Raw genomic sequence first — 13,965 nt, forward strand, 5'->3', positions numbered from 1 at the left:
GCTAGATGTTGAGAGAACCAACTCCCAGCAGGATCGATGGACAATTTTTCTGATGATCTACACAATTTTTGCCTTGATGACTCGTATTAGTTTGCTTATTCCCTTGACGTACTGGATCTAACATTGGATATCGAAACTGCAGCCACATCTTAGAAATGCTACTGAATTGATCCTGCAAGCTAATAAAGATTCAGATGATGAAGTCGCCCTGGAAGCTTGCGAGTTTTGGTATGTTTTTGGGAAGCTGAAACCCATCAAGAAGCAGCTAGGCCATCTAAAGAAAAAAGACGTAGACATTCCGAAGGTGCCACTTGACAGCCCATCGATGGGTACAAGAAGCAAGACATGACTTCTTAGTAGCCCTGCCATGAGTACGCGAAGCAAAAGAAGGCTCATCCTTTGATTTGTGATATGCATATTGAATTCGCTCGTTGTATGGAGACCAATGTATGTTTGAAATCGTACTTTTGTGTGACCTTATTTATCTGAGACTGAAATTATGGTGAATTTGTGAACAATTTATGTGTCAATCTATGGTTAATTGCAATGCATTTGTGCATTTTTTATGCATTTGATAAGCTCGCTTTATTGCAATGTATTTGTGTACTAGATTATGTGTCGTATTATGTACTGTTATATGTGAATTCATTTGCGTAATATTTCTCCAAATGTACAACGGACAAATAAAACTCAGCATTATTTTTTCCACCAGGGGTATAATGGTCATTTTAGCCTGGACTTAACGCCGTCAAGTGCCCAAAACAGACGGAAGGCCACAGAAGGAATGAAAATTCGTTTCAGGGGCTAAATTAAAAAAAAAGGCCATACAAAGTCGCATGCGCACAAACAAGTGGCTAGGCCGGGCCGGGTCAAGGTCGCCCTTATTATCTTTTGTGCACGTCCACGTCGTTCACATATAGGGCCCAGCCAACACATCACATGTGTGCACATGTGATGTTTATTGTTTCTCTCTTCATTCACAGGCCTATTATACTACACGCATGTCTTAATTTTCTACCCCCGCAAGGCCGCAAATAATAATATAAGCAGCACAACAACATTTTACTGGAACACTTGTCGCAACTTCCTGCTTCACCTAATTCGCACTGTACCTACTACCTGCTACTACCGTATACCTATTTTCATCATCAGTACCAAGGGTACAATGCATGCAAGTTTTGTTGAGCCATCTGATACACTCCGGCAAATTTATTTATGAGTTAATTGTGGTGTGCACTCTTAAACCTTTTTCACCTTCCACCTAGGTCCATCAACTTTTTTTTTTGCACATCTGATCGAGGATCTATACCGGTACCATAGCTGCCATCCGGCCATATCATTGTCACCGAGGGGCACGTGGTCAACAAATTGCAGAAAGGTCCTTGTACCCTCCCCTCACACAACCATTCCCATATCTCCTTGAGTGTGTTGCCTGTGGGAAAGAGGAGGGATCGACGGGCACAGAGATCGTTAGCAATGACCCTCCTTGGCTGATTTGTTGGTCGATCCCTCGAACTGGAATCTCAGAAACAACAAGGTCCATCCTTCTAGCTAAATATCCAATGTACCTACTTTGCAGTAGCCACTTGCCACCTAAAACATAGTAATCATTGAAATTAATCATTTTTTAATGCTAGCAAAGACCTCCCAACCCAAGTTGCTGTGGTTCATCAGTGTGCAGCACGCACACTCTGCAAAAAAAAATATGACATTAATTGAAGAAGACTTACATTTCTCTCGTAGAGGCGGCACTTGAAGAAAATATGTCCTCGAACTTGAGAGGAACTATGTACCGCATGTGAGCTTAATGACATCGTCGCCGCAGCATTTATACAAGGGACAAGGGGTAGCCTACTTATCATCCCATACTTGAGAACCTCGGTGGATCCAAAATGGAGGTGACGCAAGTGGGTGCAAGGAACAAGAACTCATGACCGACATCATAGTAGGTACTTGGGGGTGCATGGGCTTACAAAGATTAAGCCTAGGGTTCAGGTAGAGAGCATGCAGTGACGGCGCCTGCAGAGAAGATGGTGGTAGCACTGGATTTTGCATTGAGCGCGTTGGGTTGTAGATGGCCAAGGTACATGTCAAGGGATAAGTTAGTGGATTCAGTCCTAAATTGATATGCTTCGTATACATAGGGGCTACATTACAAAAAGTCCACACCTAATAATAATATGTTGACCACGCGCTTCTGAGACCATTGACACACCTTGCTGTCGACAAGCACGACATCTACCGCTAAAAGAACAACTAACGTCACCAAATTCTGAAACAAATTTAGGAAAGTGTGAGCACTCATGACTTAAATTCGGGTGGACAGGTTCCTCCACACAATATATGGGTTTGAAAGAGTGTACTCTGAGTTTTGTATCTTCCTCTTCATTGATACAAGATTTTAAGGTCGGAAAGCACTATGTGCGATTCATTCTTGTTGTTCTAGGTTTCAGTATCTCTGGATCATGATTGCCGTGTAATGGTATCCATCATCAATCAAATTGCCCAACGCAGGCACCATTTTTCGTGGACAAAGAAAGCTGAAATGGGCCCTAATTTGTTTAGCCAGTAGGCAGCCATTTTGTGACTGGGCCATCAGCAAGATCATTTAGCGTCCTGGGCTTGATATCGCCAGAACGTGCCAACAAGCACTGACAAAAGGTGTGTGTCCATGTGGCCCATTTCCCTCAGCTGATTTCTTTCTTTCTTTTCTTCTGTTTTTCGAATTTTGCTCTGCTTCCAACACCTTTTTTCTGTTTGGGAAAATAAACTGAGTTGCTGGAGGAAAAAACTGGCCACCTAGTTTGGACTTTGGAGGGGGAAAAAAGGAGTGTCAATTGGTTCCCATTTCTCTGCCTGAAATAATTAATAATTCCCTTGGAAAATTACTGGGCAGGTTAAGCTTAATTTTATTTGCACCTCCTGCCTGCCTGCCATGTATAAATTGGCTGAATACAGCAGGGACGGGGAGGAAGCATATACAGAGCACAACAAGATCGAGGCAGCAAGGTGGAATTGAAATTTGAAGAGCAACACATGCGTATATGTGACCGAGGGATCGATGCATGGGCGATGATATAGATGGATCATTTATTTGTCAGCGTCGGCGGCGGCGGCATCGTCGTCGTCGAGGAATGGGTAGTCGGTGTATCCGACGACGGGGTCGGAGGTGTAGAAGGTGGTGCGGTCGTACTTGTTGAGTGGCGCGTCGGGGAGGCGGTGTTATGTACGACGTATAGGAATATGAAGTAAAGAATCAAGCCACAGAGGAGACACACGATTTAACGTGGAAAACCCCTCCGATGTGAAGGGGAAAAACCACGGGCACCAGCCAGCAACAATCTTACTATCTCAAGAGTTTTGGGTTACACGCCTATGGCGGCTTACAAGAGAATCAAATCTCCGCTACGCTCCGGCCCAAGCCTCCGGCGACGGGCCTCCGCTTCGCTCCGTCAGAAGCCTGGCCTATATCTTGGAGTGAATTTGGAACAACTCCAACAAACTCCACCTTGAGACAAATTCATCTTGTATCATAAATCAACCCTTCATCCTGAACATAACAAAGATAGAAAACCACTGGTGCCAACAATAGTCTCTTGGACTATCCAATTAAACCAACTAAGCTTGAGCACAGCTCAAACTTAGCAACAGGAATAGGCTTTGTCATCATATCAGCAGGATTATCATGAGTACTAATCTTGCATACCTTCAGCTTACCTTCTTCAATCACATCACGCACAAAATGATACTTAATATCTATGTGCTTAGTTCTCTCATGGAACATCTGATCTTTAGTGAGGTAAATTGCACTTTGACTATCACAGTGCAAACTTATGCAAGATTCAACTCCACAAAGCTCAGCGTACAAACCTTTCAGCCAAATTAATTCTTTGCACGCTTCACAAATAGCCATATATTCTGCTTCAGTAGTAGACAAAGCAACAACTGACTGTAAAGTAGCCCTCCAACTCACAGCACAACTGCCAACAGTAAACACATAACCTGTAAGTGATCTTCGCCTGTCCAGATCAGCAGCATAATCAGAATCCACATAGCCAATAAGACCCTTATCAGTTCTTCCAAACTTTAAACAGGAATCTGCTGTGCCTCTGAGGTACCTGAAAATCCACTGAACTGCCCTCCAATGTTCTTTGCCAGGATTAGACATATATCTACTAACAAGACTCATAGCATATGACAAATCTGGACGAGAGCAAACCATGGCATACATCAAAGACCCCACAGCACTAGAATAAGGAACCCTTGACATGTATTCAATCTCTACATCTGTACTAGGACACTGAGCAGCTGACAACTTAAAGTGGGGTGCAATAGGGGTACTAACAGCCTTAGCATTTTGCATGTTGAAAAGCTGAAGAACTTTCTTGATATAATTTTGTTGACTAAGAAATAGCAAACCAGATTTTCTGTCTCTACTAATTTCCATACCAAGAATTTTCTTAGCACTACCAAGATCTTTCATATCAAAACCACTACTCAATAGCTTCTTTAACTTAGTGATTTCAATCTTACTCTTGGCAGCAATCAGCATATCATCAACATATAACAGCAAATATATAGGTGATCCATTAACATGCTTGATGTAAACACAGCTATCATACTTAGATCTTTTAAAACTGTGTGCTAACATAAATGAATCAAACCTCTTGTTCCACTGACGAGGGGACTGTTTCAAACCATACAAGGATCTCTTCAACTTGCACACATATTTTTCCTTGCCAGGCACTATGAACCCTTCTGGTTGGTCCATGTATATGTCCTCCTCAAGCTCTCCATGCAAAAACACAGTCTTCACATCTAACTGCTCAAGCTCAAGATCATGTGAAGCAACAATACTAAGGAAAGTACGAATTGAACTGTGTTTTACCACTGGAGAGAACACATCATTGTAGTCAACACCCGAAATTTGACTGTAGCCTTTAGCAACTAACCTTGCCTTATACTTTGGAGGCTCGCTTGGAGATAAACCCTCCTTTCTCTTGAAGATCCATTTGCAACTGATGGTCTTCTTATTCTTAGGCAAAGGTACAATCTCCCATGTACTGTTCTTCTCAAGAGACTTCATCTCCTCATGCATAGCAGAAATCCAATTCTCAGTATCACCACAACGAATAGCTTCTTTATAGGTTGCTGGCTCATGAACATTCTCCACCTGTTCAGCACAACTCAAAGCATAGTAAGACAAATTACACTCTTCAATAAGACGTTTAGGAGGTGCAATTGTCCTTTTTGACTTGCGTTGAGCAATAGGTAAATCCTCCTCTAACTGCAAAATAGGAGGAGTTTGCTGAACATCATCATGAGCATCATCCTCAGCAACATCATTATCATGGTCACCATGCTCATCAACAGGCTCCACCTGCACACCTGTATCATCATCAACATGCTCCACCTGCATGCGCATACGCTGCAGCTCTTTTTCTGGAACATGATCTGAGGGCAAACTGTCAGTAAACATCACAGATTCATTGAAAACAACACTCCTGCTCATAAAAGTCTTTCCTGTTTCAGGATTCCATAATTTATAGCCTTTGACTCCCGAACTATAACCAAGAAAAAGACACTTAACAGCTCTAGGCTCTAATTTTCCATTATCAATATGAGCATAAGCAGTGCATCCAAAAACTTTCAACTGTGAATAATCAGCAGGCGTACCAGACCATACCTCAATGGGAGTTCTTTTATTTAGTGGAATAGAAGGCGACCTGTTTATCAAGTAACAGGCAGTATTAGCAGCTTCAGCCCAAAAATGCTTGCTCATCCTGGCATTAGACAGCATGCAACGGGCCTTAGATATGATGGTTCTGTTCATGCGTTCGGCCACACCATTCTGTTGTGGAGTATGGGGTATGGTGTGATGCCTAACAATGCCTTCCGATCTGCAATAATCATTAAATTCACGCGAACAAAATTCTCCACCATTATCAGTACGAAGCAATTTTACCTTCCTTTCAGTTTGCCTTTCTATCATTACTTTCCAGTCCTTAAAAGCAGCAAAAGTATCATCTTTCTGTTTCAGAAAATAAGGCCAAACCCTTCTAAAGTAATCATCAATAATTGTAAGCATGTAACGAGCACCACCAAGTGAGGACTTACGGGAAGGACCCCATAAATCAGCATGAACATAATCAAGAGTACCTTTAGTGGTGTGAACAGAAGTGTTGAAATGTACCCTTTTATGCTTCCCGAAAATACAATGCTCACAAAACTTTATTTTACTCGAAGTGCAGCCATCCAGCAGGTTTCTCTTCATCAATTCTGCCATACCATGGTGACTCATATGTCCCAAACGCATATGCCAAAGGTTAGTTTTACTAGGTTCATCATTAGTAGCAGCAGCAACAGCGGAATCAGAACCAGGTAAGGTACACCCTCTAAGGACATATAACTTTGCAGAATTAAGATCACCTTTCAAGCAAACAAGAGAACCTTTTGATACCTTCAGAACGCCATCTGAACCAGAATATTTGTAACCTTCTGCATCAAGCGTGCTCAATGAGATAAGATTTCTGGACATCCCTGGTATATACCTGACGTTTTTCAGCGTGCGTGTCATGCCATCATCAGTCTTGATCTGAACTGATCCAATCCCTACAATGTCACACGGGTTATCATCTCCCATCCGCACAACATCCCCTTTCTGCACAGACTTATACGAGCTAAACCAATTTCTGTTAGTGCAAATATAAAATGAACATACGGAATCGAGAATCCATTCATCATGACCAGCAACACAACCAGCAAATACTACCAGACAATCTCCAGAATCATCATCAGACGCAGCAGCAGCAACAGAGACCTTACCAGCCGACTTTTGTTTCCTCTTCTCCTTATTCTGTACTTTTCTGTAATCCTCAACATTATGATTTGTCAGCTTGCAATAAACACAGAACTTTTTATTACCATGCGGCTTGGACTTTGAACGGCCTCTTCTTTCGTAGTTCTTTCTACCATCATTGCCATCATTTGAGGATCTATTTTCAGTTCTGCCTCTCACATGCAAAGCATCGCCCCTGGAGAACGACGTCCCGTCATTCTGCACCATGTCTCTCATCTTCTCCCTAGACTGGAGAGCCTCATAAACTTCTTTTAGGGTTAGTTCATCACGGCTCAAAAGTATGGTGTCACGAAAATTTGCATACGAATTTGGCAAAGAACATAGCAGTAAAAGACCTAAGTCCTCATCATCATACTTCACCTCCATCGACACTAGGTCGGCGACGATCTTCTTGAATTCAGCGATGTGGCTCATCACTGAATCCTCCTCCTTCATCTTCAAGGTGAACAGCTTCATCTTCATCTGCATCTTACTGGTTAGATCATTGGACATACAGATCGATTCCAGTTTCAGCCATAGTTCTGCAGCAGTTTTCTCTTTCAGACACTCCTGCAAAATATCATTATGAAGATGCAACTGAATTAGGGCGAGCGCCTTCTGATCCTTGCGGATCTCTTCTGGAGTCCACTCGGCCTTCCTCTTTCCGAAACTATCCAGCGCCTCATCATAGTCATGAGTCTACGCCAGAATCCCCCGTATCTTGACTTGCCATAGCGAGAACCGCGTGTCGTAGTTCAGCAGCGGAAGATCGAACTTCATCGACGTCGTCATGAACCCTAACAGCAACCAAAACTCTGGTACCACTTGTTATGTATGACGTATAGGAATATGAAGTAAAGAATCAAGCCACAGAGGAGACACACGATTTAACGTGGAAAACCCCTCCGATGTGAAGGGGAAAAACCACGGACACCAGCCAGCAACAATCTCACTATCTCAAGAGTTTTGGGTTACACGCCTATGGCGGCTTATAAGAGAATCAAATCTCCGCTACGCTCCGGCCCAAGCCTCCGGCGACGGGCCTCCGCTTCGCTCCGTCAGAAGCCTGGCCTATATCTTTGGAGTGAATTTGGAACAACTCCAACAGGCGGAACCTCCGGGGCAGGTCCGGGTTGGCCAGGAACAGCCTGCCGTAGGAGACGAGGTCCGTGTACCCTTCCTCCACCACCTTGTTCCCCTCCGCCCTGTCGTAACCGCCGGCGGCAATGAAGGTGCCCCGGAACGCGTCCCTGAACGGCCGGAGGCGGTGCGGGATCTGCCGGCGCCCGTCGACGATGGCCATCCGCGGCTCGATCATGTGGCAGTAGAGCACGCCGACGTCGCTGAGCCTGTCCACCAGGTACCCCGCCAGGGCCACCGGATCAGAGTCGTGGCAGTCCATGTAGTCCGTGAACGGGGACAGGCGGACGCCGACGCGGCCCGCGCCGACCTCGCCGGCCACGGCGCGGACGACCTCGAGCGCGAAGCGGCAGCGGTTGGGGAGCGACCCCCCGTACTCGTCGTCCCGGTCGTTGGCGCTGTCCTTGAGGAACTGCTCGATGATGTACCCGTGCGTGGCGTGGACCTCGACGCCGTCGAATCCCGCGTCGAGCGCGTTGCGCGCGGCGCGGCGGAAGTCGTCGACGATCCCGGGGATTTCGCTGGCCTCCAGCCGCCGCGGCGGGGAGAACTCCTCGACGTGCCCGTCGTGGCTGACCTGCGGGGACACGCCGCGGTCGGTGCTGGAGACCGGCGAGGCGCCGCCCGGCTGGAACGCGGTGGTGGAGACGCGGCCGACGTGCCAGAGCTGGCAGAAGAAGACGGCGCCCTTGGCGTGGACGGCGTCCACGATGGGCCGCCACGCGCGGACTTGCTCGGGCGTCCATACCCCCGGGGTGTCGGTGTAGCCCTGCGCCGTGTCGGAGACGCCCGTGGCTTCGGTGATGAGGAGCCCGCCACGGGCGGCGCGCTGCGCGTAGTAGACGGCGGCGTGCGGCTGCGGCACGTTGCCGTAGGAGCGCTGCCGCGTCAGCGGCGCCAGCACCACCCGGTGCTGGAGCTGGAACTCGCCCATCTTGTAGGGGGTCAGCAGAGGAATGGCGTTGTTGTTGTTGTTGTTGGCCAGCTGATCCGTGGTCGTCGTCTCCATGGCCATATGGGTGGTGGTGGTGGTGGTGTGGTCTAATGCACCGGCGGAGCCATGTGTTGGCCATAGTGGGCTCCGGCCCCCCCTTGCCCGGTAAAAAAAAATGAGGATGTATGCTGTGGGATGGGATCAGAGCATGGACAAGCCTTTAAAGAGTAGTCAGGCGTAGGATTCTAATAAACATAGACTAATAAACTTCCTAGTTATGCCTCGCGACTCGATGGCTTGCGTGACCTGGGCACAACTGAGTCCCTGCCATCGAGTTATTCTAGGAGACTCGTGGCGCATGGAGTCCTCGCCCGAAGGCTTAGTGTCCGCCCATTTAGTGCACCTTGTTTCTTGTGACCTTTCGGGGATTTGAAATATGTGTCGTTATACCTCTGGCTGAGGTATGTACGCACCCTTACTTAGGTATTGGTCACTCCTCTTCCGTACAAAAAAAAAATAGTTTAGCTTTTTGTGGTGTTTGCTACAGCTTCTCGTCACTTCTGCTACCGGAGCCGTGTCAAATAGCCCGTTAGCCCGCGGTTAGAAGCACGGACGGAGCTATGTGGGGTCAAACTGGGTCTTGGCCTCTCTTGTTCCGGCTGTATCACTCTGGAGGTTTGCATGTCACTGCATGTATGTAATTAATTCATGCCTCTCTCGTACCATGCTTGATGTTGCTGATGAATGGATCACAGCTTACAAATATGTAAATCCACACATTGTTCATTCTTTTTTGACAGAATTTCAATTGTTCATTGCAGTCTATATAGATAGAACTTGAAAAAACAAATATTTTTCACAGAATTCCAATTGTCTATACTACTACTGATAATTACTGTAGCAGCGTAGCTTTGAATTGGCCCCCCCTACGCATTCATGCAAGCTCCGCCACTGGTCTAATGTGCTTTCTTTCTTTCTAGCAGCTGACAACAATGGAGGAAGGAAAGGAAAGCGATGAGTGAAGAGTGAGGAGAAATGGAGTGAAGCAGTAGGCCCATTTATAGAGTTGAGTGCAGTGATTATCGACCACACTCTACCCTACTCTACTGGGGTGCTAGTATTTTAGTTAATCTGATCCGATGACGCTTGCATAACTATTGTGCGGAGCGAGAGGGGACGACGATGCAGCTGCAAAAGATCTAGGAGTAGGAGATGATGGTCGATGGATGATGCAGCAGCCAGCAGGAAAGGAAAGGGAAACAAGTGAGGAAGAAGGCAGGCAGCTGCTCCCAATTCAAGGCCAAGACTGGATGCCGACAGCAGCCGGCGGCTATTGGCAGTCAACAGATGAACATGATAAAAGTGCCAACAACGAACTAATTAATAATTCGTCTGCTGCTGCTCAAAGTTTCGGGGTGTCACCTGATGGTGTCGCATGTGGTGTTCGGATATTAATAAAAAAATAAATTACAGAATTCGTCGGTAAACCGGGAGACAAATTTATTAAGCCTAATTAATCTATTATTAGCGCATATGTTACTGTAGTAATTTATTGTCAAATCATGGCTTAATTAGACTTAAAAGATTCGTCTCGTAAAGTAGTCGTAATATGTGCAATTAGTTATTTTTTAGTCTATATTTAACATTATATATATGTGTCTAAACTTTCGATGGGACATTATGTACTTTTGGGAAGGAACTAGACAAGCTTTATCATACAATAGTATATAATTTCCACGGTGACGCCACCCCTGACGATGCCACCACAAAGAAAGAAAAGGGCCGGGTTCCTTCCTTCAATTCGAATTCGCGGCATATGATAGGGAGAAAGCGCCGCCTTTTTCCTGTTTTTCTTTCTTTTTTTTTTCTTTTCCCAAACCTTAAGGAAAACGGCCTTCCGGTGCAGCTTCGGCTGCGGCTCGGCAGTAGCTTTGGCAAATCCGTAATACCTTTCACCCTGAAATTTTCATGGTAGCTTCGTGGCAATGTTATATGCCTGCTATAAATTTTATAGCCCTATGTAAAACTGTTGGCTAAGGTTGCTAGGTATCCATTAATAACTAATATAAGTAAAAGCACAATGTGGATTTAGAAAATGAGGCACTTGTATGATGAGCTTGACCCCTGCTTGGTAAAGACGACAGTGAGTTTCAGTCTTAGTCATTAGAGCTAGCTAAGTAGCTTGACATGTGCGTATCCTTATTTTAAGAGTTGTTGTGGCTTTAATGCTGAACTGTTGCATTATTATCGCATGCATGTAGAGAACGACCTGGTGGAGTTCGTGACCGTCGACGATCAGGAGTACGAGGGGATCGTCGAAGAGTACGAGGAGGAGATCCTCGTGCCGGAGAAGTTCCCGGAGTCGGACGTGACTAACGCCACTGACTCTGCGCCTGCCCAAGGCAAGCCCCGGTGCATAACCCTATTTTTGATAATCGCATTATATCTATATGTTGTGCATTTACATTGCAGGAAACTTTTATGATACCCACGTGTGTGTGTATCTCCTATGAGTCTTACTGGTGCAGGTTCGTGTAGTTGCTTTGCTTAGATTTACCGGTAGCGTGAGTAACCTGCCGTTACTCACAATAGGGGGTTATTATTATTGTTATAACTCTCGTGATAAAATGATGGAAAGGAAAACTGGTGACCGGGCAGGGATATGGTATGGGTATTGGTGGGTGTAACAGGTTGTGTCCCGCGGCCACAGAGCATAGCTTGGTTGCACTGTTTTCCCTGTTCGTGTCGATTAAGGACCGTCCGTTGCATGAACCCTGGTTAAGTCACAGACTTATTATCCTGAGCACATACTTACTTATGGGAGCGGGAAGGCTTGTTACTCTCTTGTCGTGGGTTTCAGCTCTTTTCGGACCGACCGATTGAAGGCGGGGACAGGTGGAGGTCTAAGCACCACATTGAGGCCGGGCCTCAAGTGTGGGAGTTTGGAGTCCAAGTTTGGACGGAGGCCTGGAACCCTTGACAGGAGGGGAACGGGTTGGTCGGTACAAGCGAGGCGTGTGTTTTTCGGGGTACCCAGCTGGGCACATTGATTCACGAATCGCCGTTTTTATGTGACAGTACGGCTTGACTACGATCTGGCACCGTAGTAAGAACTGGCATATGAAAGATGGAAAATGGCTCTAATTGCTCAACCCTTGCTTGAAAATAGAACAGGTGCTTACCTAGAATGTTGGATAATGAATAAAATGTGGCTGCTAATAATCTAAGGAGATAAGAACACACTCTTAGTATTGCTTTCCGCAAACAAGAAACCCACCAGCCATGAAGCCTATCATATTCCTTGAGAGTTGGGAAATATATCCTCTAGTCGGGTAAGTCTTGCGAGTACATTGTGTACTCAAGGTTTATTTTACCCTTGTTGCAGGTGCAACTTGAGCAGTTAGGTCTTGTGAGGAGGATTCTTCTGGTGGGCACAGAAGGATTCTTGTACCTTACCGCTAGATGTTTATTTTTATTCCGCTGTTTAATTATCGCACTCTGAACGCTGGTATTGTAATAATAAATCTTTGAGATGCTCTGTCGTATGAAATGGACTAAGTATTGTAAGCTTGAACCCATTATTGGATCCTGGATGTAAAATGTTGATTGTTTCGAGTTCTCCCGTTGGGTGTTCTCGACGGAACTGCTCGATTTAGCTCCCTTTCGGAGTACTTAGTGTCTAGTGGAAGACAAGTGCCTCTAAAAACGTGTTAAACTGGATGGTTCTGCCACATAAAAAAAACCATTTTATATGCAAAAAAACAAACCTTTTTGCTCAACACGTGCATGGGTTATTTGAGACTGAACCAAACAACAAAATTTAGAAGAGCTGGTAGCAGGGTATGACTTGACCAAATTTGGCATGAGATGAGGCGTGTGGAGGGAGGTTGTGGTCTCAAGCTAGAGCTTGTTAGAAGGTGATGGCCGGCGTGTGGAAATGTTTATGTAGTTTATTGGTCACATAAATCACAGGTTGCATTGTCGATGCATCAAGCTAGAACGAAGAAGGTTTTATACCACCGTACCAGAGAAAAAAAATATCACAATAACTCTGAGCAAAATTAAGATTCACATTAACTAGGAACACACAACACTTGCATTGGGCAGAAAAGCATAGCATCAATCAAGCAAACCGCATACAAACGTATCCATTGCCTGGCATATTGATAAGAGACGTTCTAATTAAAACCCATCAGTAGCTTGGCATCCAGCCTCAGACAGAGGGTACTAGAGTGGGTCCCGCAACAGCCTCAGCCGATGATGATATCGGTTCTGTTGCTATTATTGCTTTTTGACGGTTGCTTGCTTTTTAGAAGCAAAATACAGTAGCTAATACCGTTTTTTTTTTTACCTCTTTGTGTTAGAACTTGCTTGTTTTTTATAGTAAAATATAACTAACAGTGTATCACCATCATTTTGTTTACCTCCTTATGTTAGAACGGCTACTTGCGTTTTAGAAGAGAAAAATAGCTAAGGAAGCACCAATGCGGTGACTTCATTGTCAATTAGGCTCGGATGCTAAGCTAGTACGCTACCGCGTGCATAATTCGGTACCGAGTTAGAGTCAATCATCCATGAGAGGGGAAAAATACAGTTTCTGTAGGTTGTGACAGAGTACTCATATGGAAAAGCAACACTCTCACCTCACCTGTAGCCCAATAATTTTCTCAAGCATATGTTTTTGTTACCTTGTTGGTGAAGCCCTAACAAGTGTATTGCCATCTTTTTTTTTTCTTTTACCTCTATGCTAGAGCCAGGGTTGGTAATAGCGTGTTTGGTTTCTGCTCAACGTATATACCAGCTAGGCTGACCAGTGACCGGCTCACACAACTGCTTGTTGTTTAGTTCACTAAATCTGAAGAATAAATCATATTAAATTGGAATGGAAAAAAAGAGAGGTAATAAGATAGTATTTATTTTGTTTGAATCGATTAAATACTGTTAGTTTTGTCATGTTGAGCCATATCTACTTTAAAATACTAATTATACCATAAAACATGCTTACTTGCTTTCTAATACGCTGCGTCACGGGAGAACTCTGTAGATATCAAGG

General features: G+C 45.0%; 1 protein-coding gene across 1 annotated transcript; it reads right to left on the minus strand.

Moving 5' to 3' along the window:
• Nucleotides 1–2,886: 2,886 nt before the first annotated feature.
• On the minus strand, nucleotides 2,887–9,017 carry LOC136513282 (putative 12-oxophytodienoate reductase 5). The gene is made up of 2 exons (XM_066507274.1): nucleotides 7,951–9,017; nucleotides 2,887–3,220 (listed from the first exon to the last, which is right to left on the minus strand). The coding sequence occupies exons 1-2, from the start codon at nucleotides 8,991–8,993 to the stop codon at nucleotides 3,091–3,093; spliced, it is 1,173 nt and encodes a 390-aa protein (XP_066363371.1). The 5' UTR covers nucleotides 8,994–9,017; the 3' UTR covers nucleotides 2,887–3,090.
• Between the last annotated feature and the right edge of the window lie 4,948 nt (nucleotides 9,018–13,965).

Source organism: Miscanthus floridulus, chromosome 16 (assembly GCF_019320115.1).
Source record: "Miscanthus floridulus cultivar M001 chromosome 16, ASM1932011v1, whole genome shotgun sequence".
Lineage (NCBI taxonomy): Eukaryota > Viridiplantae > Streptophyta > Magnoliopsida > Poales > Poaceae > Miscanthus > Miscanthus floridulus.

What these genes read in the sequence shown, in the direction of transcription:
- LOC136513282 (XM_066507274.1), bottom strand. Translation starts at nt 8,993, where the DNA reads ATGGCCATGGAGACGACGACCACGGATCAGCTGGCCAACAACAACAAC. An exon ending in CCGGACCTGCCCCGGAGGTT is followed by an intron (nt 3,221 to 7,950) that starts CCGCCTGTTGGA and finishes TCGTACATAACA; the next exon opens with CCGCCTCCCCGACGCGCCAC.